The sequence below is a fragment of the Andrena cerasifolii genome, chromosome 3 (assembly GCF_050908995.1).
Source record: "Andrena cerasifolii isolate SP2316 chromosome 3, iyAndCera1_principal, whole genome shotgun sequence".
In the NCBI taxonomy this organism is placed as follows: Eukaryota; Metazoa; Arthropoda; class Insecta; order Hymenoptera; family Andrenidae; genus Andrena; species Andrena cerasifolii.
The window spans coordinates 14,764,476-14,790,285 of record NC_135120.1 but is presented as its reverse complement, the minus strand read 5'-3'; the positions used below and the strand labels follow the sequence as shown (position 1 = coordinate 14,790,285).

General features: G+C 49.6%; 1 protein-coding gene across 1 annotated transcript in view; it reads left to right on the top strand.

The window, feature by feature from the left end:
* Su(tpl) (Suppressor of Triplolethal) overlaps positions 1 to 25,810 on the top strand; it is a 100,184-nt gene that overhangs the window by 21,254 nt on the left and 53,120 nt on the right. The window contains exon 2 of the mRNA XM_076808295.1: positions 11,852 to 11,899. Coding sequence (XP_076664410.1) covers positions 11,852 to 11,899 — 48 coding nt within the window. The remainder of the gene's footprint in view (positions 1 to 11,851; positions 11,900 to 25,810) is intronic.

The following is a 25,810-nucleotide window of genomic DNA, read 5'->3' as shown; positions in this document are numbered from 1 at the left end:
TTTGTTTTTAATTAAACAGCGGGGAGTTCGGATTGGTCATACAGTCCGTACTCTTGGAAGACCCAAGAAGAGATACCAAACTTGCTGTAAGAGAAAAGACATTGCGTAACTTAATGCCGATGAATCGGTAGATTGTTTTACAACCTAATGATCACACGTATCTCTTTGATCTTCCACCAAGCATCGGGATAAATATCGTTAATTGTCACCGTGTTCTAAGCAGTAAACATTCCTTCAGCAGCGTGAAATCCGAAATATTTCGCGGCGGAATTTCTGAATTAAAATACCTCGAGCGAAAAGTGCTGGCTAACCGCCGGCCCCGCGTTCCACCATTATTAATAACGTTATTATAAACTCCGGTCCCACGATAATGAGATGAAGAAGGGGGACGGGGATTCAGCTGTTTCCCGCGTCGGACGTGTTCCATCTGCGCTCACGACTGGAACAATCGCGTATTTATTTGCTACTTTGACTCCGATTGCAATTATCTGGCGAATTAATTCTACCGTTTATCGCCCATCCTCTTCCATCATTACCGATCCTTTCCAAGAGGAACTGTTTTCTCTCGACCGAAGATTTTCACTATCGGTGCTGTTGTACCCGCCTTTCCCTTCGTTTTTCGTTACAAAAGTTTCGAGGATTTTGATATCGGGCCAGAGATAACGAATCGCGGTGTTCACCCCCCATCGGGGGTCACGAGTGACCCTCGCGATATCTCTGACCCTAAGCCTAACAAGACACAAAAGTAGCAGGCAACTCTTAAGCCCGGTAATCGCGAAATCGCTTTGGAGGCCTCGGAGAACAGCTCGCTCGAAAACATGGTTGGAATGCAACGTGTTAATTGACTATTTAGCACCTTCGTTTATCCCTCGGACGCGCGTCCCTCGTGGAAGCAAAACCGCACGCGCTTTCGCGGCTCACGGAGTCCTTTGCTGGCTGGTTTCTACAGGCTCGCCCGAAGAACGCAATTTTACATCGCGCGCGACGTATTAATTCCCCGTCAGCTCGGTCAAACAGCGCAGCATAAACGCAGTCATTGTGTCCGGCACAAACGGGCGATTAAATTTCATGCTACCGCAGGACAATGACACGCGCCGATGTCTTGACAATTAATGACTGGCGATATCGTAACACGGTGGTGGTCGACGATCCTCTTCGTCCCGATCGAAGGAGCTTTTCGATCCGCGGTCCAGATAGAACGCCGGTGGAGAGGGTGCGGACTCTGCACATGACGTCTCTAAAGAGGCTGGCCGAGTGGTGTGTGCCCACCCCATGTGAATTGTCGGGGCCAAGGCGGAATAATACACCCGTATGAGGCAGGTGGTACCCGGCACACAAACACGGCCAGGAACACCACACGCCGCGGCGCGGCGGGCCAGCCGCGTGCACACAGCTACACCTTTGGGGCGTCGAGCGCGTGTCTGTGTGTTGATAGAGGCCCTTCATCCAGCTTATGGTTTAACGGAGTCGACGAGGGCACCCGAGTGATTCAGAATCCTCGACTCGGAAAAACGAGACACCCTCGTACCTACCTCCCTTCAACGAACTCTCTCTTCCTTCTTCCTCTTTCCTTTCTCTTCTACCCCTCGACAAGGTAACGCAAGAATAATGGATCCCCAGTTGTCCGATTCTCGTTCGTTCACCCTCCTCCTTACCTACGGGATATTCTTTCTTCTAAGGTGATCGCGGGAAAACAGGACACACCGCTCTTGTGTCAGGCACCGAGGCTCTCCCATGCTTCATTTAGGCTGTGCTTTCAAGCATCTTAGTTTACACCAGGGGTGGAAGCTTTCTAGCAAGGTGCCGGAGCATTATTATCATTATATGTCAAAATCTCAGGAAAATCTTAAGGTACATCTACGCGACGACACTTTTGTGCCTAGGTCAAGTGTATACGACGCTCAAAAAAAATTTCGGAAGATTGGAAACTGCCTAGAGCAGTTCGCGACACTGAATTCGACCTATCGTCGCGGGAGTTGCAGCTAGAGCTAGACTGAAGGCACTGCAACTAGCTCTAGCTAGACGCAAAACGCACTTGATCTAGACACAAAAGTGTCGTCGTGTATACGTACCTTTAGGTGATCTCTGTATCCTGAAAATAATCTATGCGAAGGAGTAAGTGATGCTTCGGATTGCTCTTCTCCAAGTAATCCGTAGATCGGTTTCCTCGTTTGCATTCTAATACCTTGAAGTCGCGAAGCTCGCAGCAGTTTAGTAGCAGCACCAAACCCGTGGAATCGTGCTATTTAGAGGAATATACTGGCTCTCGAAGTGATAACTAAGGCAACAAAAGAACCGTTGTACTTTTTCCGATCGTGCACTTCGCGCTTGTCTCGTTGCTTCAGCAAAGGCGGAAGTTTGCATGGAAAGCGAGCGGCGAGGCTCGCGCAGCATGGAAGCTTGCCAAGTAGACGATGTCCATTATACGTATTAACAGTTTCATAAGGCAACCTAGGTGGGTCAATCCGAGGACGCTAACTCGAACGATTTACAGCGTCCAAGTTATTTTTACAAGTTGAAGGGGTTCAGGAATAGTTTCACCGCGGTTCTTTCTCTATACAACCATACAAAAGCCTCCCCTAGCGCCCAGTTTTACGTCTCCGTTTAAATAGTTACTGGAGGATTCCCTCGACACAGAAAACGCGACGCTTAAATTGTTGTTTCAAGGAGTCTTTTAGAACGGAACCACTTTCCTCTCTTTTTCAACGGCAGACCAGGTAGAGTTTCGACTCGCTGCTCAAGTAGCAAATCGGACGGTGTAGATGCTGTATCGAGGGTTCCGCCGAAGGTCGGGAACAATGAGCTTCGTTAAGGTAGACGTGTTCCCAGTCTCCCAGCATGTCCGACGCCTTTCCTTTTCCTTATTCCACTTTTGTCTTCGGCGTCTTCGTCCTTCGGTGACTCTCTACAAGGCGCCGAAACCAACAGCGAGGCGAGCAACGTTAATGAAACAGAAAATCAAATTACTCTGATCTGGAAGATTGCTGGGCGTCGCTCGTTAATATCTCGTAGCATCTATGTAAATCCGCCGTAAGCGATTCTTCATAAGTACTCGCGTGCAATTCAGTAATCCATAATTGATTTTTTCGAGGTAATTCGAGTCTACATTCCAGGGATATCGTAGATCTTAATAATACTTCGCGTTGTTGGGGCGAATTAAATATTCATCGCAGCATGCCGATCGTCGCGGTGCACCGCGCGCACGAATGGGAGAGGGGGACAATCCTTTCGCCGTTGCGTTTCGTTCGACCTGGAAATCGATGGAAACCGATTGATCGAACCGCGAGAGCGATTTTTCCCGCCTGCCAGAACAAGTTCGCTTGACATTTAGTTGCGCCGTGCGTGGTCGTTAATTGAGTTTTACACGGTCGATTTGCGGTGCATTGTGGGCGTCGAGCGTCTTCGAAGAAAACGCAGCCTGCGTTCCATAGGTCACTTCACTGAAATTCCACTTCACCTTAAACGATTTTCCGCGCTAGAGAAAATCAGTCCCGGGCGATTTATATGCATTAGAATCCTTTCCTTCGACTAGTTTAACGGGCGGACTTTTTGGTGGAAGCATTTATCGTTACTGGTGAAATTACCAGGCAGGTATGATCGCATAGAACAGCCTGGTAATTTCACTGATTTGAAAGCGAGGTGTTTCATGGAAACGTTAACGTGCCTCTTTTTAGAGAGTCGTCTCGGTTTTAGTACACTGCTTCATTCATTCAAGCGTCGTTTAACCGAACGTTCTATACATGCATATTTCACTTTATATCCACGCGTATATGCTATCAACACGCGAAACAAACCGTGAAATAATAAATCGCTCGGAAAACAGCGGGACTGTAATCACTACGGTTGCTGGATTGGAAACGCGCCAGTTTGCCGCAGCGAATAATCAAGTTATGAGTATAATAAACATTTTAATAATAACCAATTTCCGTGTCAAAATATTTGCTCGTCCACCTCCATAGAGTGCCGACAACGTTAATCTTCGACTTCAAAACTCATAATACCTGACGACCAATTTTTCAATCTCGTTCCGCGTTTATCTTCGCCGTGATTCTTCCTGTGTTTCAAAAAACACGTTGCGAAAGTGAGGATGGGTAGGCAGACTAGACCCAGAAACAATCTATCGCGCGTCGAAGCAACGACCGCGAGAACAGAGCGCTGCTTATCGCGGCCACGCCTAATCGCTCTGATTACGGCACCGACGGCGTCCTGGATCCTTCAAGTCTACTCCACAATTACTCCCAGCTGTATTCAGTGAGCTGGACGCTCGATAGAGACGCGACGTTGGTCTCCGTTTGAAAACGAGCATGTTTACTCCACGTTCCCATCGCGGTTAGAGATTAACATCCCTCGTGAACTTTACTAAGGACGCACGCACAAGTAAAAGTAGCCTCTTCGACGGACACTCCGCGCGTTTGAACGCTAAGGTTGTTCCGTACGTGGCATTGAATTACCATAGAATCAGGGTGGAATTTAATCACCGTCGTGCACGGTGTAGGGATGATTTTATAAACCCGAGCATCGCCTCATAATTGCCTGTTGATACCGCGTAGCTCGAGATTCAAGCTAAAAATTGCGCAAGAACACCAGGAGAGGCAACGATGTAATCCCTCACACTTACTCATACGCTCCTAGATCGGTAAAGGAAATCACGATAATAACGGCCGGTGTAAAAAAAGAAGACGTTGCATCACAGATAATAGTTATCGATCTCTCTGAAAAACGCGGTCTCATCTCGAGACCGTGGAAAGTGAATCAACTATTGACGATACTCCTCGAGGGGACACGTTGGCCTAGGTGTACTACAATTCTCCTTGCAGTTCCCTCGGTTTTTGTGTCCATTAAGACTTCTGAATCATCCCGCATGCCTCCTAGTTAACCGCGCTCCGTTATCGCCGGCTCGTTTCCACGCGTGGCTTCGGCAAACAAAATTGCTACAGGCGATGCAAATCGCTCGACAATACCGAGCACGATTCTCCCTTATCGAGCGGGCTAAATGTTTGCCGCGGATCAGCGCCTCTGTTTGCCTTTCGAACAGTGGTAGAGTTCCCGGGCGACGTCACGTGGCGCTGCATTCGCCCCGGTTGAAGAGATTCGGCTGCGTGCATTGTTTACGAGAACCCCGCGTGCGGCTTGCTCTCTATGCGAACGATACTGCCCGACACCTGTCGCCGGCACGGAATGCGTCAAACCCCTCGCCCGCGCATCGATTCGGTAACTATAGATCGCACGCGAACCGGCCATCGAGCGTGTGTCGAGCAATTCGTCGACGATCGAACGATTCAACGGGCGTCCAATTAACGCGCCACGCGGTAGCGCGCATGCGCGATTGCGTAGCGGGGCCACCGATCGTAAACTCGTGATTTTACGCCGCGGACAGACACGGCAATAACGTTTTATTGGTGCCGTGTTAGAATTTTTTGTGCTTAGTTATCTGGAGATAATCGGGCGTTCTGCGCTAGAAAGCTCCGAGCCACAAGACAGAAGGACGTGTAGCAAGTTGAAATTTGTTTCCCGAAATCCAAGCAAGCTATCCAATCTCAGTTTAAGGGTCACCTCAGACAAGACATTGGCTCCCGATATGTTCACTGGAAAGGCAGTTCCATGGTTAATTTGTAATTTATTACGTCAGAGCCATGTAGCAGTCATAGGTTGCGAATAGTACTCGACAGCCATCAAATTGTCTCGCGTGAAAAGGCCCTAAAGAGTTCAACGACACCGAGCCGATCGAATTCGATCGCCGGTACGAGACGGCCGATCTTTTCGAGATCTGGCGCTCGTACCCGGATCTATGGATCGGTTTGTCACGATCTAGAATCTGTGAAGGCGTTTCAGTGGCGACGGGCGTGCGCGTGCACGTAAACACCCACACACAGGGACGCGGGGAGACGCGCGAGCGTACACTTGTACGAGGTGTTCCAGAATTAAGCGAGTCAACTCTGGGAACATATTATGCTCGTCTCAAGGATGAATGGACCTCGCACGGTCACATATTTGGTAGCGCGTTCTCCAGCCCGGAGGATGTTTCGGATAGGAAAACAAAGGACAAGCCCCCGATATTCCGCCACTTATTTCTAGGACACCCTGTACTCGTGCATGTGGTGGTATGTGCGTGTTCAGGAGAACACACGCGTCATAAGAAGGGAGCCAGAACGGTCTGTGCGAGTTCGCCGGCCGAGAGAAAGTGAACCAGTTGGCGACGTTGCCGAATTTCTCGGCGCGGCCTGTCTATCCCCGTGGCGTGGCGTTGCCTACCTGTTGCGAGCCGGCAACCACGCTCCCCTCAAACGATTAATTGAGCTGACCGGCGATTTTTGGCGAACCGCTTTTTCCACGACCATCGCCGGACAACCGAGCCTCGTCGGATCGCCCGAGATCACATGCAAATCCTTCAAAGTCCCCGTCAAAGGTCCCATCTGGCTTGGCTTTGGCAGACGCGTGGGCGATGGCGAGGGTGGCCCGATGGAAGATGAATGTTACATTCCGGGGTGAAGTTTCTTGGGAAAGTTGATGGACGACGCGTCTCCGGCACGCGCGACTCCATTTGCGTAGAATTGGGGTCCGCGGCGGAAGTTGAGGGCACTGGGTAACCCAGAATCGACGAGGCACATTTATTTTTCCTGTCTTTTTTCTTACCGAGGGGGAAAGATTGCATAAGATTTGAAGCTACTTCTGCTTTCTAATAGGAGGGTAGGGTGTCGTTTTAGTAGGAAAAAGACACCGTCTTCCCTCTTTGAAAATACTACCCTCGCACGTGAACTCCAATCGAGTACGCTTCTCTATAAAAATAAAGAAGAACCTGCAACAAAATAGAACGGTCTTTGGAGCGTGATCGCCACTCCTGCACCTAGTAATTAAAAAGAAGAAGAACATATAATATGACAGGGCGTTATAGGCTCATTTTAAGACGGTCCACTTGACACAGGCACCCCCGTTTTTTTTTTCCTTTTATCGCGGGAGATCCGAGGTGTATCCTTTGTCGAGGCACGACGGGGGGCCCTCTTTGCCCGGCCTGACGCACGCGGTTGTTCGTTTAATTACTCAATTATCGTGCAGCTTTCTTGCCCAGGCTGCGCGCGTTCTCGCAGCGACATTATAAATTCCGCGTTCCTTTTCTGAGAATTAGACACCGACTGGATACAGCAAATCCGTTACGTGGCCGCGACGCAAACAGAGTTAACGAGCGAAGCCTGCTTGCTTCGCGTTCCCTGTGTTTTCATCCGTTTTTTCCCCTGCCCCTTTCTGTACCCTACCCCGTCAGCTGGTAGTCCGTTCTGCGTCGCGAGGCAATTGCAAAACCCTTGCCTGCACGTTCGTTTCGCCGGTTGGCGTGTCGGTTCTCGCGCCAGTTGGAATCGCAGGGCCCGATTAGGATTTCGTGGAGGAGGAGCGGGGGAGGGCCCCAGGATGCGATGCAAAATACATGAACATAACCCGCTTATGCAACCGGACACGTCGAACGCTGACGCGCCGACACCGAGCCTGGTTTCTTTTACGATTTCGCGTTCACGCGGCTCTCTCGCGAACGAGCCACCCATAAATTACCTTTGCTTTCCCCACCGCGATCGTTCCCTGGCCGCTGTTCCTTCGATCCGGTCGGTGGCTTCGTTTCTAAAGCTCCCAGAATTCCCCGGAGCCCCGATCTCCTGACCCTTCGCGCGAGCAGAACGAATGAATTCCACGCGGAAGATTACGCGTCCAAGTCTGCTGTTACCAGCACTGCGGAGCAGGAGGGTTGCAAGTGGGACACGTTTATTGTCCTATCGTAGTATTCACAGGGATGAGAATAATACCAGAGGTGTTCACGTACGCGGGAGAATGCAGCCCCTTTTAGGGGTGTCAATCGTCTTCCTAGCGTCTACATTATCGAGAGGAAACTGGACCGTGACGCTCCTTCGATCGACGTCGATCCATCCTCCTGCTAAATTACGACCACACGTCCCTCCAGCGACGACGAATAATTTATCAACGCTCCAGGATCGGCTGGTGCATTCGAAAAACGAAATTCAACAGGTGCACGACCGCAGTTCTCCCCACCTTCGCAAGGCGAATCATTCGTTCCGGCTGGCCATCGATCGACTCGGTTCCCTTCCGTTTCCTCGGCGACCGAGAATCCCGCTCCGGGAGATAGGACCGTTGACGATCCCGAGTAATCTATCAGAGCGGCGGTGGATCGCGAGCTCAATTAACCGTGTGCATCCCGAAGCTCGACCGAGCTTCCCTCTCGATGAGTTACTGGGCGTCCCGGTGAGACGCGATAATTCATTGCTCATACGGTGGCGCGCCGCTGGAAATTCAATTTCGAGGGAATTGAGGATAATCGTGGAAGCGGCAAAGTCGCCATGGAGGGTGGAAAAGAGTAGCAGAAGGGCGGAAGCGCGAAAGGGGCAAGGGACGAGGAATTATTGACCGTCCTCGGAGGACGGCTTGAAGGCTCGCAAGGAGCTCCTCGAGGACGTTCGCGCGGCGGAGGAACTTACGCGAATAGAATAAGCGGCATTGTCGCTGCATCTCTTTACACTCGGAACACGACCAGCCGAAACGAATTCAGTACGCGGTTGGTGGCGAGCTCGTCCACCCTTTCGTTTCGTCTCCCCTAACTGTCTGACGAATGAGAGCAACCAGCCGAATCGCTCGTCGGGTGGCAAGGCGGAAATTTCGCCCGTCCGCGCGCTAATGGAACTTTTGTTTCGTCCATCGCGTGAAAGGAAATTGTCGCGTAGGCGTGGCGCTTGTAAACGTCCCGATCCCGCCGAAGAAGCGTCTCCGGGCGATGAACGGAATTGGGGAAATTAGTTTTACGAACCGACGACTGTTGTCTCGCTGCGGCGCAGGGGTGGGGTAATATTTTATTGCCCTTACTGTCGGGTAGTCGAGTGTTTTACAGTGGGCTGTACGTAGGTATCTGAATTTATTGAGCAGATTAACAGGTATCAGTCGTACAGAAAAATTCGCGATAAATTCACGCATCGTTTCCTTCCTTATCTGAACGGTGCAAAATGTTTTCACGTCCGAACGAATTTTAGTTTAGGGCAAAGTAGCCGAATATGAGACCCATTTCTTAAAAACATCATAACTCTTGACTAAGAAAATATAAATTTGAATTTTCAGTTGGCCTGGGTGCGGGATAGTTGTCTTTTGACTAACCAAACACAACATCATATAATCATATAATCATTTTTAGGAGAAAAAGGAACCTGCAGACATGAATATTTTTCAAAAAAATTTTACAGTTGTGTTTGGTTAATCAAAAGACAACTATCCCGCATCCAGGCCAACTAAAAATTCAAATTTAAATTTTCCGCTCCGCCCTATTACACACTTTAGAGGTATTTGTAATTTAATCGAACCACTTCAAAAACTTTCTGCAACGTAGGTATTTCAGAAATATGTGCTTGCTCAAGACGCTCAATTGATTACAATGCCACTGTGCGGACAAAACAACTAATACACGTTTAGTTAGTAAAGAAATAGCATCGCTATGACATATTTAAGAGTTCTGTAGCGGAGATAAGCTGGGATCTCACATTAGGAGAGGTCGTCATATTCGGCTATTTTACCCTACTTGTTGCTCACCTGGCCTGCGACCTTGCTAGTCGCATCTGATCGTTTCGCAACAGTTCAGAGAAGTCATCTTTTTGTGAGTAAGGAGCTACTGAATCGCGACGTTGTCCTTTTTTCGTTAATAAGTTTAATAAACGAGGGGGGGGATTTTGCGTTCGGCAAGCGACAGCGTGTAATTGACACACGGAAAGATTAAAAAGTGCCAGGTCGGTAGCGAGGGTACGCGAATGAGAAAATAAATATTGCACGATTATTGAGCCAATTAAGCCAGTAATCGAGTGAAAACTCCAATCAAGTCCTTGTCATTTCCACCTATTTGCGCACTACGCTGGAAATAATCCACTGCAATTGGAGTCCCGCGAGCCATTAATAATCGAACACCGACAACCGGAATGAACGGGCGTGACGACGAGAGGGGAACACGGCGGAATCTGCAAGATCTTTCCGCTGGCTTCGCTTTCTTTCCGCGGATTTCCTCTCCGCGGCTCGAGTTATTGGAGCATAATCGCCCTTTCCCGAAAAAAAGATCGCCATTATCGAGGCATCAGTGAAAGCACGCCTCTTACTACCTGGTTCCGTACTAATTTCTTTCTTCGGAAACAATGCGCAGTGCTGCTTGGTTGAAATTAAGCACACAATTTCTAGATCCAGGTATAAGAACTTTTCAGAAATATTCCGAGGTCTCGAGCGTGGCTACCGTTACCCCGAATCCCGTTTCATCATTCCGTGTATCGAACGCATAAAATTTCAAGTTACGGTGCATTCAGAGGGAACTGCAAAGCGTTAATGTCTCGCGTTGAAGCATTTAATGGCCGGGCCACGGGTCGTCTTTTACGTCATTAATTTACTTGCTCTCTCTCCCTCTTTCTTCCCTTGTGCCTCTTCCGTTCGGTCACCCGCGCGGGGTCTGCTATCTCGCTCGAGCCGCGCGCTGCTTTTAAATCTCGTTATACCGCGACAGCGGCTCAGACACGAAGTGTGCGGACGTCAATGCATGCACATGCATTTCGACGCGCGATGCGGAGGATCGCCCGCAAGATTTAATAGCCACGCGTTGGTATTTGTTCCGAAGGACGGGAATCGAGGTTGTAAGAGGCGCCCGTTCGTGCCGTGACGCCAGATGCGACGTTAAAAACGCGATTCCGCGTACAGAATTTCCCCGTATTCTTGCAAATGAAAAGCTGAGTGGCGCAACTTCTCACGCGGCGATTCTCGTGGCTCTTGCGGACACATTTGACGGTGCTGCTAGCTTGCCGCGGCAAAAATTCGGAGCACAAGAGTCTCGTCTAATCACTAGCTAATATCAGCGACGCTAGCAATTATGGCAACAGTTCTCGGCTTTACGAACGTCTTCGCGGTGTTTCGCGATCGAAGGCACACGAAGCTCTTACCAACAACTTTCCCTTTTCAAACGATCGCGGAGGCTCGCTCGTGCGCGTGTGCACTGCACGCAAAATCGTCGTGTATGCACCGGCGGTAATGTAACGCGGCAAACATATTACGTTACAAGATCATACCGCAGTTTGTTTTCACGGACCGCAGAAACGCAGCTCGGAAAGCACACTCTCGCCTCGTAATCAAGAAAATTCCCCTTTTGGAATTGTATTCGCCGATCGAGCTAATCATCGACGCGTGCCTCAAACGTTACGTATTCCAGGATCGTGTCAGGAAATAAAACAGCAATTACTTGCTCGTCTAATTAATAGTTACGATTTCTACAAGACAGAGCCTCTTCCACTTTCCCCACGCTCCGTTCTTCTTCGGCGCTGCATTTCATAGAATTCCACGGAACTCGTCGCTTCGAGTGGGAATTGTCACGTTACCTGGGTCCTTATCGCCGAATTATATGCACGTGTCAATAAGGCGATAAGGCACGTATATAACGAGGAGGATTCCGGTGCTGGCATGCGCGTGGAAAGCGCGACCGTTTCCTTTTCCACCAGCCGGAGTGAGACCTGAATTTTCTGACCGCTTGGAGAGTGCCAACGCGTGTTATGCAAATACCCGTGATCATGCTCGCCGATTTCTTCTCGTTAATTCGGTATCGCCCGTGGGACTTTCCTCGTTGGGCTCGCGAGATAATCGACGCAGCAGGTCTCGCGACGATCGCCCAGAATTCCACGTCGTTCCAGCGATACGTATCGTCCTTTGATTCCTTCTTGAATGTTCTAAGCGAGTAGCGCGCGTTAAAGGGGGGGAAACAGTAGAAAAGGGGAATATATTATAATAGTTTGTCACTGACGCAGAGTGCAACGGTGAAATTAATTTGCAGTTTGTTCATTTGTTGCAGAACAAGACCAGCCAGAACCCTACTATACAGTTCCTAGGAAACGAAGGGGTAAGTGAACGACACATTCTATTATTTATACACACGCTGACACGCTCCCGCCAATCTGTAGAAGGCTTTCGGTAATGTGCCACAGATTGTAAGAGTTCGGTGATAAAACCGGTTCGTTCGTGATATCAGAGACAGTTTGGAACTAGCCATTGTTCTCTCCTCCGATAACGAGTTACATCATTTCCTTTCTCACGTAGAGGCTAAAAATATCAGGTATAGCATTAGTCCTGACACATTTTGGAAAGTTGCTTTAGGACCGTGGCACCGAGTTATCTTATCGGGATTAGTCGTGGCATGTCTCTCCCTCGTCTTGAACACAAGAACAGTTTGAATTTCCAGCAATGCTACTACACTCTTGCTGCCAAAATAACATCATAAGCTCGGTGATAAATACGTACAGCCCGCGATACAGCGATAACGAATTTATCTCTGTACAAGAAAACAAGTTTTCAATTGGGGTTGCTTTGAAGTCCATTATCACCCTAATTTACAATACTGGGAAGCTCGCACCCCTTCTGAACCACTTAACGATACAGTCGAGCACAGATACGTCTGTCTGTCCAAGCAATCAAACAAGTTAGAGCAACATAAACTCGCTATATTTAATTTCAGAACATTAACGATCACCTTTACATTCTACAAGATCCTTCCAAAATAACAGTTCGCAAGTAAAACACTATATAGCTTGTATACCAAAGCTAATATAGCTCTGAGAAGCTTCTGAAAAGTCTGCTCAATCCCTGATAACTTCTCCAAAGCACACCTCTGCACATAAAGTTTCGCGACTTGCGCGCAGTCCTTCCTAGAGACCGCAATACTCGGTAAAAACGAACACCCGCGTTTCTATCATCATGCTCGTTCGCAAGCGAATAAAAAAATCGGCCTCGAGATCGCCAGCTGAGCGACACGTGAGCTCGCGCCTGCTTTTTCCCGTGAATTAACGTTTAGCATGTGTCACGCTAACGACACGCATCCACTGATACTTTTCTCGGAAGCTTCTCTGCTTTATCCGATATGCTCGTGGGGATTCCCGCACGACGTGCTATAGAAACTCGTTGCGCGTCTCGCGCGCAACTGGAAGCTGTAAACTATCGAGCTTCCGGAGTGCGATGCAAAGCGGGATCGATGCGTTCAAACGCACAGGGTTGCACCGAACGTGTTCCACTTGAAAGCATATCCACTTGGTGGGTAGACCAGATCATCGAAACCTTTACATGGAAAAGTAGATAAGCCTACTTAGGTGGAATCTGTTGGGAACGATGGGAATAGAATGGGAGGGTTATCAGTCGAAAAGCAAAACGAAGTCAGGTCACGTTTGGGAGCTTCTTGGGGGAATGATTTGCATATCGAGTGTAACGTCCATTGCAATTTATAGGTTCTCCAAAAGTGGTACCTATTCGTTACACATCAAACTGTTCCATTCAGCCTGAATGTTCGCGAGCGCAGCCAGAAAGGAACATTCAGATTTCTCAAGGGATGAAGTGTGTTGTGCAGTAACCGAAGAGAGGAGCTGGTGCACGATCTGCCCAACTGTATACATGCCCTGCGTCTTGTGTTTCACGCGGGAGTGATCATTTCGCGTCTGGATCGTTGGATCGGAGTCGGTACTGCGCGTGTCCGTAGACGTGGCGGCCGCCGAAGGTTTCTACTACGGTGAAGGCGATCGAGGTCGTTCGAGCAAGGTTATATACGATTTTCTCCCGTTTGTGCGCTGTTCGTTGATTCGCCCGTTGTGCACGCTCGTCCACACGACCGTTGGTCGTCGGTATCCCTTCTCGAATCGCCGCGAAACGCAAACGCTGCCCCCGGGGGTCCTTGGCGAATCTCGCTACGCAGAGGTTGACCAGATCGATTTTTCGAGCGCCTCGTACCCGCGGATCGGATTTCGAGGCTGGGCGCATCGATGTCGCTTTTCGTCTCGAATACAGAGCCAGCGTGAGAAGCCTGGAAAGCCAGCTTGCCGCGCGGGCAACGATGGAAACCGACGTTTTTCAGCCGACCGATCTTTTTCCCTTTCCACGAGATACCGTTTATCTCGCAGCGTTATCTGGCTCCGCGCACGCGGTATATTGTAATCTTAATTGAAACTGGAAATCGGTTCATCACGACTAGAGCGATTAAATAGGCCTTGATCTTACAGGATATTGATTTCCACGGCGAGATAAAAAAGACGCTCGACCTTGTATGACGATCGCGAGTATTCGCTCCGCGTGTCCGTTTGTGTCCGCTGCTGCGTAATTGCTCCTTGATCGTTAGCTCTGTCGTCCGCAGGCTTCCTCGCTTTATTGATGGTTTACCATAGCGTTTCGAGGAGCAGGGACGCGGCGCCAGATTATTTATTCAGTGGCGAAAAAGTGGCCTCGCACGGAGACGGTCGCGGGCAAGCTGCGCGTCTCTAGTCATACCGTGCTTTCGGAGTGCTTGTTGGTGATGGAAAGAAGGTGGTCGACCTCTACGTGTCTGCTCTTTTCGGGCGTGGTCAGCCGCCGTTTAGGCGTCATTCCATTCGGTGACCGAGGACCCAGTCTAGTGGGAGTCGTTAAGTCGAAGTCACGGTTGCAATATCGTCTAGCCAGTCGACGAAACCGCGTTAAAGAAAGAATTTCCCTCTTTATCTGGACCACCGGGGTCTGTTTTAATCCAGCCATCACCTGTTGCGGCGGAAAAGGAATTGGAAAGAATACCACAGTGCAGCCTTGGTTTATTAAGGCTTCGATTGGCGTAACTGATTCTGTTCAGCTGCATTCACACCGGCCGCGTTCCATCCTGACCTTTGGCTTCCACTCTGGATGCCCCCTGAAGATCGATGCGCCTTCGTTGACCTTTTTACGCGTAGCTGCAACTGCGAGATGCGCCTTAGGGCCATTCCCGCATCCAGCAGCCGAGGAATTACGCTCTGAGGACGCGTTCCTGGAAGCCGATTAAGTCAGTGCTGAATCCTTGAAAATCAGCCGGTGACATTATAGAAAGTCGTATCGCTGGTCGCTCGCACGCTAAAAGTAGTCGTATCAAATTGTGGATACTCGCCGGAAGAACTTTTACCTGTAACCTGGCCATTCAATGGGCTGTTTCTACGGCTGTCTTCTTTCGAAGTACGTTCGCATGTTATTAACGCCTGACGGCAGGTGATAGCCTCAATGCTCCATAAATCGTCTGGCACTCAGAATTAGAAACCTTCTAATCGATCACGACTCAAGCACCCGGTGTCTCCAGAAGCTCCACTCGATACTTCACGGTTCATCGACCACATTGGTCTCTTTTATATTTCTAAATTGACTCGTTGAATATTCCCTATACTTACAACCTCGTCTTATAAAGAAAGTGGACGTGCTTCAATTACATATTTTTCCCAGCGATCGGCATTGATTAAGGGGTTGCCACGTCATCAAGGAAATTCCTGGTTTCGCAGCTTCTGCTAGCCATCAAAGCTTTCCAGAGGATGTTGACCTCCTGCGCGCAGACGCTTTCGCATCTTGGTGTTTTTCTGACGCCGGAGGAGGTACCAGTTAAAGCTCCTCGCGCGGCTGATGCGTGTGTACACCCGCCGAGCTTAATCCGTTGTCACCGCGAGCCGACAACGGCCCCCGCGGATTAACGACTTCTATATTTTCTCGATCCGCGACAAACGACACCTCCCTTCTTTTCTCCCCGCTTCACGTCCTCCACTCTTCCTCCCTCGGTTCTTGTTTCCCACTTTTTTTTACGCCAATATCCATTCCCGTTTCTGCACGGTGGTTTATCGCGCTGCTATTCTTGGAGATCGGAAATCCCGTCTCTCTTCTCGCTTTTTCCTTCTCTTTCTCTCGTCCTCGCGTCTCGCTTCTGCCGATTTTCGACTGCTTCCACTTCGGTACACTCCACCCCGAGTGGTCAGCCATCTCGGTTGGTACTGACAGTGTGGCATTTGACTTCGAAGTTGCCAGTTTCCATTACTTATAAGCGCTACGCTCCCTCCAGGCTCCTTCTTGTTTCTATCGCGTTCGTCGTTACGTCCCGAGCACAGTGTGGATTCAGATTCTTCGAGTGGAAAACGTGTCTCCAGAGGCATCGTCGTTGTATCTTTCGTGGAGGAGGCTGCTCGACACAACCTGCTCCTCGATCCTCCCACATCCCTGCGTCCTCTTCTCGCCCGTGTACCAATGCTTCATTAGTGATCGCATTAACGACGTTTACAGAGCTGATCGGCATCAGACGAGGATATAAGAAAGCAGTTAGCTGAGACGCTTCATTAGAAATCGTTGGATACATCGCGCAACGCCACGTCGCGAGATAAAGTACATCGATCCTCGGTGTCGCGAAATTACGCAGGGTTGGAAGCTTGCGCAAGCGCAGCCCGAGCCGCACGCCTCGGAATTCGGCACCGTAGAACGTATTAGACCCAACGGGGGAAACCTAAAAGCGAAATTTTATCCGCCTTACGCGACGTAAACGGGTAACCGCACAAACTTTCACGCGGGTTGCGAGCGAGCGCGCGATTATTACGCGCCGAGAGGAAAGTAAGGGGATCTGCTCCATTCGAGGTGCATCATTATTATAACAAATTAAATTTTTTATTTTTACCTGAGTGTTACTGTCAATCATTCTTCTGCACTTATAGGTCTCCTGAACTGTGCGTTCTGCTTTGAAATATATGGTTTTAAAATTTCTAATAATTCATCGAATGAATTTGTTGACATTCGACAATATTGAAAAAACTTGACCTCAAAATTGCGGATGTTTGCAAAAAAACCTTTGAAATCGATTACTAGATTCTCGCTCCGAAAAATATGGATGAACCCAATAATTACGCACTAGCGGATCACGTAACAACCCCTCTGCTTCCATTGCACAAATTATTTTCAAAAATTTCTTCGTGCTCATGTTGGTCGCATTGGTTGTTCAAGCAAGACTGACTGCGTTGAAACCGCAGCAGTGTGTCGCGTAGTAGCCTTCCGGTTAAATCGCGTCCGTTTTCGCCGCGGCGGCGAAAACGCATAGCGTGGCCCCGGCCTTACACACCGCAGTATCTCCTCGCGTTCAACAAAGCCACGCGCCACACAAAGGGAGGCAGCCGTGACTGACTACTGCAGCTACATCCTGTCCCAGAACGCTTTTTCACCTTTTTCGTTGCGGGTTTCGCCAGGAGCGCGCCTCAATTATTTCAGTATAATTCGCTCATTTAGCGGGCGTCCTTGCCTCCGCTGACGTGTCCAAGGGAGAACCGACGCGTGTCCTGCTCGATCTACGTTTTCTACCTGGCGGTGCATTCAGCCCTGCGCGCACGAGCCCGACCAGAGATTCCGTATGCTACAATGACGCCTTGGTTGCGATCGCCACTGGCCTACACTTGCTTCTTTTCACTTATTCGAACGCCGCATACGATCCACGTTCACTCGTCCGGCTCGTCCCCTGCTTCGCTCGATTCTCCTTCCTTTCGGCGAAATTACTCTGGCTCGCGTTGCCATTACTTTGTTGCTCGTCACCTCGCTCGATCTCCAGCCACCTTTCATGTCTGACGTCCCTCCTCGAAGTGTAATTTCACTGGCGCGCACACGGCTCCGGGGATATCTCGCGACAGCCGTTCGCTGGTGTGCTTAGCATACGTGCATCGTGTGCACGCTTGCCTTCGCATTGTTGCCTTTCACTCGGTTTCTTGATCTGTCCTGCTTGTATGTGTATTTCGTTCCGGAATGGCTCGTTACTGGCTTTGTCCGCGGCCGCGCGCCGACTTTTAATATTCGCGGGGGCGCCGCTGCGAGAATAGTCGATCAGGGGATCATGATACCTCGAAGCGTGTTGCACAGACACCTCTTAATGCGAGATCTCGCGAACCACTGGATTGACTCGCTGCGTATACAGTGTCTACGTTTTAGCGAAGACTTACAAATTTCCATATCGCCTCTGCATCCTAGCATGACTCAAGACTCAGGTTCCAAGTGACAAAGAAAGCTTGTAGAACCAATTTACGTCGGCTCGGAGAGAGCAACCGCAGCGGGTCGAATCTGGATTAAAGGATTCGTTGAATCCCTTGCGCCATGCTCGAGCACGCACTGACACGTGGGAACAGTTCTCGGTTCAGGTCTCGTGATCTCCGCGGCGATTAGAAGCTAAAACTCCAGTTGGGAATCGCCTCTGTATCCGGTGCCAGCCGGAAGCTCGACTCGCGCGTTTTATTGTCTTCTCGCGGTGCCGATCGTCCGCTCCTCGCGGCGGCGTCATCCGCACACGCGTGTGGCGAACGAAGGAGGCACCTGCTTCGCCTCCGGGCGATCGCCGCCGGGGCACGAAACATCGCTGTCGTAACAGTTACTTTAACGCCTGACCCACTTACCGTCCCAGCAGTCGAATCTAAGCATCACAATGAAATCTAGGTCATCCTGATATATTTGACGGGCTCGCCTCCTACGAGCGCACTTTCCCTTCCCAGGGAAATGGTCCTGCACTTCGACGCTCATCTTTCACCGAGAAACGTAAATCACCGTGGCCCTCTGTCAGCCATGAAGTTACTACAATCTTGGGAGCTTGAGCAACCCCGCGCATTAGTAGACTCTCTGCTGCTCAGTTTGCCTTCTTTTGTAACCTACAACCTGTAGAAAGCTACCACGTGTGACCAATGGTTAGGGCGAGCCTATATGACAACCCATTTCTCTTCTAATTGCTCCATCATATTTCAAACCCGCTGAGATTCAGCATAGAAATCTCGAACGAGAGGCTGTTCCATTAGCGACGAGTAGTCCAGCTGGGCAAAAGTCAGCCGGAGCTGAAGTTCGCCTGAGAATACCAGAGCTGGGGAGTTTGAAGTTTCAACGAAACACGCTCTTCGTGGAATCTCCGTTTTCGTTTCAGCTGTTATTGCGAATGATCAGAAGTTCCCGACGCGCGACTAAGGCTAGTGTGAAAAGTAAAGGCAACGCGTTAATGCGCGCGAATTCTCGCCATGTAGCCGGTGTTCCGAAGATTTGGTCGCAGTACGTACTTGGCTCGCAAAACCCACACGGTGGCCACGAAACGAGGACAGCGAGGGGACCAGATAAAGGGGAGCCATTGATAAAACTCTGCAAGGGTGCCGGACACCCATGTGACAGGATTTAGGCCGAAAACTGCCCTATCCCAGGATCGTCCCCGTTGGTTTTATAGCCGCATGGAAACGTGCCGTAACGAACCGCGTGGCCACCGACAGGATCCGCAACTGATGTATGCGGGATGCGTGTATATAGGTGTGCCTTTATCGTCGCGGCCTTGCGCGCATGTAGGCGATATGCGGGTGTTGCGCTCCTCGCTATTAATTTTCCCTCCCTTTTTCGTTCGCCCGTTCATTCACGCGGCATTGCGGCTGTGACGTGCCTGATAATGCCGTGCGTCACGCGCGCACTGTCCACGCGTGTCGCTTCCCTTTAACATTAGGAGAATCTTCTACACTCCACAGTTTCTGTTTCAGCAGCTTTAATAGCTGCGATACCTTTAAAGATATGCAAAAGATATGTAAATCGATGCATTTGTTAATACGTTAAGCCTAGGTTAATGGCTTCTCGGCGCGGTGCCGATTAGTCACTTTGATAGTGTCCTAGTAGATTCCTGTTTCTTTAATGACCCGAAAATGCAAGTTTGCGATACGTCTGGCTGATACGAAGCGCTCAGTGGGACTGGCAGTTCGGCGTTGAAGAATCTCTTGGAATGGTGCACCTTCGACCTTGGGGAGATGGTCTGGGTTAGGTGTTCGGGAGATCTTCAGGGGAATCAAGCACTAAAATATTTAGGCGTTCGTATATGCAAAGCGATTCGGGGAAGTCGTGTCTTAACAGCTTCGTACTCTGACTTTTACCTGCCGCTGTTATAGCCAGACGTTACTACAGTTTATGCAGCGCAACAACCCGCTACTATGTAGTCTGGCGCGTGCTATCGCGAAGGTAGCGTGTGTCGCACCTAGATCATCGTTGCAAATAGCGTTCAGAAGCTTCGACGATACGCTGCACGAGCAATTTGCTTTCTCTAAGCGTGCCACATTGTTGCTTTCGCCTTTGGTTTCAACCCGAAAAGGAACAGGTTCTCCACGGTAGAAAGGGAGCAAACTTTGATACCTGTTTCGCAACTTCTTTCAGGCTCCTTCGCGAGGCAAGGGGCATCGATTATGAGACTTTGTCTTTCAATCGTCGAGTCTTTATTGACACACAGCTACTTGTACGAAACGAACGAATTTACCACCACAGAATTCGCGCCTTCTACACTTCACGCTGTGACCTCCAGCCACGCAGTAGGTAACGCGTTTCCAAATTTCCCTCGGACCGCTGCGCCACTAGTGACGCAAGCAGTCGTGTCTGGACTTCGCGATAGGTTCGCAAGTTCGGCTACGCTGCTGCCCCATCGGCGAGGCAGGGTGACCTTCGAACCTTGAACCTATCTCGTCCTCGTCGCGCGTATCGGTATCCTTCCACGGCGGACCGTGGTCGCGGTAGATCGCCATCGGCGAGACCGCGCGTCCAGTTTTATTGTTATGGTAAATTAATACAGAGGGGGAGGAGAGTAAAAAGGCGGGCACCGTCTCAATTGGTCAACAGGCAGAATGAAAATTCTGCCGTCGCGCCGCGAGATTGTCTGGCCGAAACTGGTTCTAAAGACCTTTGCCAGTTGGTGTTCCCTCTTACCAGCTCGCCCAGGCCACGGCCGGCAGAACAGTCTGGCCCTGCCTCGCCAAGTCCGCATTGCTATCTAACCGACTAAAATAATTAAACAAGGCTCCCGAAGACGGGGGGCATGAAAATTTGCCACAGCGACAGTAACAGCGAGGACGTTTGCGCGGAACTCGCTTCCATCTGTTGCAATGTCGCGTTTCTTCGGAATTCTACGATCCAAGCTGTTGGCGTTCGACGGGTAACTTTATCTTTCCCCGGTCTCTGTGGACATCACCCGATTCGCTGATATGATAATCATCACCGACACCGATATTTCCATTTGCGTCGCGATACCCGTCGATAACTGATACGCTCTCCGTAATGTACGCTGCTTCGGGGAAGCGATTGTGCTCTGCTTGTGGATAACGAGGTAGAAATTATCGTCGATGTAGGAACGAATAAATGTACGAAAGAGAGTCGAGAAAAATTGGTCAATCGAGTCGGTCTCACGAATTGATCGCGGGTTTGATATTGATCGATCGCAGAGTTAGTCACTTCCTGCGTTCTGTTTCTTAATCATCGGTAGATATTAATGATATCGCTCCGCTCGAAGTAACTGGGGGTTGCTTAAATCAAGGGAACAGTATCTTAGAATTCTTTTATTTCATCCTTCTAAGCAGTGCTACGTTTTCATCGTGCATTCATATTTATTATCTTGCACATTCATTATTTCGAATGGTCAGGAACTTGAAGGTACCTACCGTGAGCACTTGCCAAGTTTCTCAATGGTCCCCGAGCTTCAGTGTCCTTCGTACTGAAACATGAAACAGGCGCACAGTTGTTTAGCAAGTAGCGCCCCGAGTTGATCAACTACCTCGAACTTCGCCAACATAGTGGGAAAAAAAAGCCAGCAATAAGTAGTTGATGTAGGAAACACGCGAAGATAATGCGTTTGAGAAGTTTGCGCACTGGACGCGTTTGCCCCTCGCTCCTGTCGAGCTGTCGTTGAACTCCGTTTGTTTGATCGCTTTATCTTCCCAAATGGTTTTCTGTTTCGCGGGGTGAAGAAATTCGCGATTACTAGCCAAGAAGTAGCCGCGATTGTCGCGAGCGTCGTCCTGATAAATCGTGGATCCGTGGCGAGTCGGGACGCAATTGGGAACGCCAGTCCTATCTTTAGTCCTGCCTGAGTATCTCCAACTCGTCTTGACGAGGGAATGGTTCTACCGAACGATCTTAAACCTGTAAAACTGGATTCCCTTCGTTCGTGTGATGTATACATCGAAATTACCCGCTTCGACCGGCTGATATCATCTCGGATTCGAGTGGAACTCCTCAGGGGTTCTTTCAGCGTCGTTCGTTTTCATTCTCGTCCGCGGCCTGCTCGACGCCTTTGCGCCGATGCATCCTCCCTCCGCCGCCTCGCTCGTTATCGTTCGGAAACAATTTTAAAAAAAAAATGGAGAGGTTGACTGGTCGTGAGTAAACGAAGGAATTCCCCGGGTACGCTCGCCACAGCAATCGCGTTATCAGCGAGATATCGGCAGATTCGAACGCGCCGATCGTTGCTCCGCCTATTGCACGCATGTATGCGAGAAGTAGGAATACATGCGTGTGTACTGATTTTTATGACAACGGCGGCTACAGATCGCGCGCGATCCATCCGCCACGGTGCCACCGTCCGCGACAAGCACTCTCGTAAAATAACGATTACAGATAACGTAATTGTCGGTGTGCAGCCCATCCGCGGGGTAGAAGGCAGCAGGGTTTCCTTTTCTCGAGGAATAAAGTAGCCGCTCGGCCGGAGTAACGGTTTACCTACGCTTGTTCCCAAGGAACTGCTTCTAAGCGTTTTGGTTAAGTATGCATGACACCGGCTCATGAATATTAAACCGCCCGAGTGAAGGGATTTAGTGCTACTAATTGGTAATGTCGAAAGAATTCGGGGGAGCTCGTAGCAATAAATCAGATTTACGAGCCGAGCATCAACCACTAGCGAGCATTCAAGGGCCTTTTGGTTATCGAATTGGTTAATGAACGATGAACGAGCTCTCGCTCCTGGAATAACGTAGAACGATGAGTATGTATGTTACTTTTGGAGAACCTCTATCCATGATACGTGCTGAGTGTAACACATCTGAGGCATCCGCAGTAGACACAGCAATTAATTAGTGTTGCAGATTTAACCGGTTTAGCTGAATATCCGATTAAGTAGTGGCACGCGATTGTTTCATTATTTTAGCTGTTCAGCAGGTTCCATTGGCTAAGTGTATTGTACCGATGTTGAGGCATCCTGTTTGCTCATGAGTGCTAATGTAGTTCGCTCAGGTATCAACCAAGTCCATGCTCGATTAATAGGACATCTTTGAAACCCTGTCGAAAATGATTTTTCTTAGTATCAGCAACAGCCACGCTTTCTACCACCAATCCGTCGGCCACCGACGAACTATTCGGTGCTCGGCTCCTCGAGAACGAGTGCCCCCTCGTTGTCGTTTCACCCCCCGGAGCACGTCGTCGAACTTTGCGCTTTAAAAACAATTTTTCTCCCCCCGAGGAGTGCTCGTTACCGGTAACATAGGTCAGGTGCCTGCGAAACTTCAGCCACGATGGGAAGGAATGGCTCGTGGAGGGTCTCGTAAAGTTCTCTCTCCTCCGGTGCAGCCAGCCGGGGCTCTTGCTTACAGTAGACTCTCTCGAGGTATGGAGTTCGCTGAAGGCACACACGAGTGCTTTTCACGGTGCAACGCCGACGGGAGCTATCGGCGAGTGGAGCACGTGCTGCACGCGAGCTTCCAACCGAACGTGAGGACGATTTTGCATGAAATATGCACGGCCGTTTCTCTCGCACGTTGTCTACCGTCCGTGCTTCTTCCAGTTTTTTCCCTTCCACCAGCGACCGTTCGCTATGTATTCCGTTTCCCCCGTTTCTCCCCCCCCGGACAGAGGTTTCTCTATGGCTTTTCCTCCCTCTCCGTTACACGAGCCCCTTCGAGCCCTTCTGGCTCTCATTTACACCCAGCCATCTGTCTTTGTGCTCCCATCGTTTTCCTTTCCACGATTTTTCCCTTTCCTGGCCAAAGGCCTCGCGTGTCCCTCTTTTCGTTTCAATCCCTGCCACTTCTGCCGGTCCTTCTCTCTCCTTCGCACTCTTTATCCACCCTCTGCGGCTTTCGAGCCTCTTGCTCCGACCAAGGGTTTCTTTCCACCGTGTCCCCTCTTCCGGCCCCTCCAGCGGGTTTCCTCTTGACCAGCGCCAGCCCTCGCGCTCCTCCAACTTTCCTCCAGCCACGACTCGCGCCGCCATCGACGAGCCCCTTCTGAACGAACGCATGAATATTTCAGCCCTTCGAGAACGATTTACCTTCGGTCATCTCTTCCACCCTGCTTTTCCACCCGCGTTCGTGCGAAACTTCCACAATTTCGAGAACATTGAAAGCAAGCTCGCACGCCCCGCCGCTCGGACCTTCCACTCGTCGGCTGTCGGTACTCGAGGCGATCCACGACTTCGAACGACTTCGCGACGCTCATCGAGGTCGCGATGGGTCGCCAGTCATCGTCTCCCGAAATGAAAGTCAGACGAAACCTCGAACTTCGCGAGATCCACGAACGAGCGTCTCGCCCGTTGGATCGAACGGGTATCTCGGTGGAGAAATGTTTCAAAACGGTGGTTTACGTCAGCCCGATACCGTTAAGCGGATTTTTGGATAATCATTAGGCGAAACGACGGTGCCGTTAGAGTCGCCGAATGCCTCGCGCGGAACTAGCGGTGTCTATTGTTAGAGGAACGAGGAAAGAAGAGGCCTCCCCTCCGACTTCCGTCGAAATTGTCTTTCCTCGTGACGGTATCGGGAGAGACAGCTCTGCCCACTGAACCGTGCAGGGCATCGATTGGAGTCGTTGGTGTAATTAATCGAGGACAACCTTGCTTCCCGAGAGAGGCGCCGCGCTGGAGCACGCGTTGTTGGGAAACATAAGCATCCTGGGTCGACGAGGCGCTAGAAAACGACGGACGCCACGTTGTCATTAATTATCGTGGACAGGATGCGCAGTGGGGGACTGAAATAGGCTTATCGATCGCGCCTCCATTCGGACGACGCCGTCCCGACAGCCTGTCTTCCCACCGCGATCATCCTGTCCGCCTCTTTTATCCCGTCTTATCTGAAAGGATCGCTCGTCTAATAGTATAATCGATCGCGACGCGACAACCGGCTAGGGCTCCTCGAGGTTTTCGTCGGCCGATAGACCGATTAGTTCCTCCCGCGACGAGTACCTCGTCAACATCGTTGGAAATTTCGTGCTATGGCGAAGGTAGTGAAGCTCGTTTGTGAATTTTAGTGTCTCTCCGTGTTAATCAAGCTTTTCACTTTTATGTGAAATGTTTGTGTGTGTGTGTGTATATATGTATGTGTAAGTGGGCTTGTACATCTGTGACGTAATTCAGAATTAGGCATGAAACGAATACGATTATTGGAAGGTGCAGTCAGACGGCAGCGTGGAATAAGTGGGGTTGGAGTTGAGATATGGACATGGCAATTTACATCTGAATTCATTGCACGAAAACGATAAAAATAGTTCAGCGTAGATATACGCTCTCGTCCTTGCGACTAATTTGTAGTTGCACTTGCGCCGCGGTATTCCTGCTGACAAACTAAGCTGGCATAATCGATTCCATTCAGTCATTTACAGATAATGCTTGTGGTATCATGTATCCCCACAAAATTACCTTTTCACAAAAAGGTACAAAAAAGAGCGCCAAGTATATATATACTCCCATCGAAAAGAATCCCATTTAAAAACATTGTCGTAAATTAATATTTCATTAATGTTCTATATTTAACTTTACAAAAATAATGATATACAAAAATTGCGCCAATTATCACAATGGCTATTTATACAAAGGAAAAGTCTCAATGGTACAATGAAAAAATATATTGAATAATATTAAGCAGATATATTTTTATACAAACAAATATTTTAATACGAATAAATATTTTATTCAAAATGTAATCGGGTCAGCCGTTATTGAGATTCGGAAATCTCAGAGTTCTTGATAGCGAGTCGTGGCGTAATAGATCCACTCTGTGTCCGCTGCGCATATATACCTATATATACTTGGCGCGAGACACTACCGTGTCTCTTGATGGTTCCGATAAGTAATGTGTGAACAATCAAATGCTTTCATTGAAAATAGGCGAATGCTTTGTGCAAAAGAGAAACCTGCCCATCGCGAAACTCAAATGGAATACCTAGAATTTTTTAAGCGCATCTCTGCGAACCGAAACCACCAACAGATTCGCATAGAAAACATGTAAAACATCCAAAG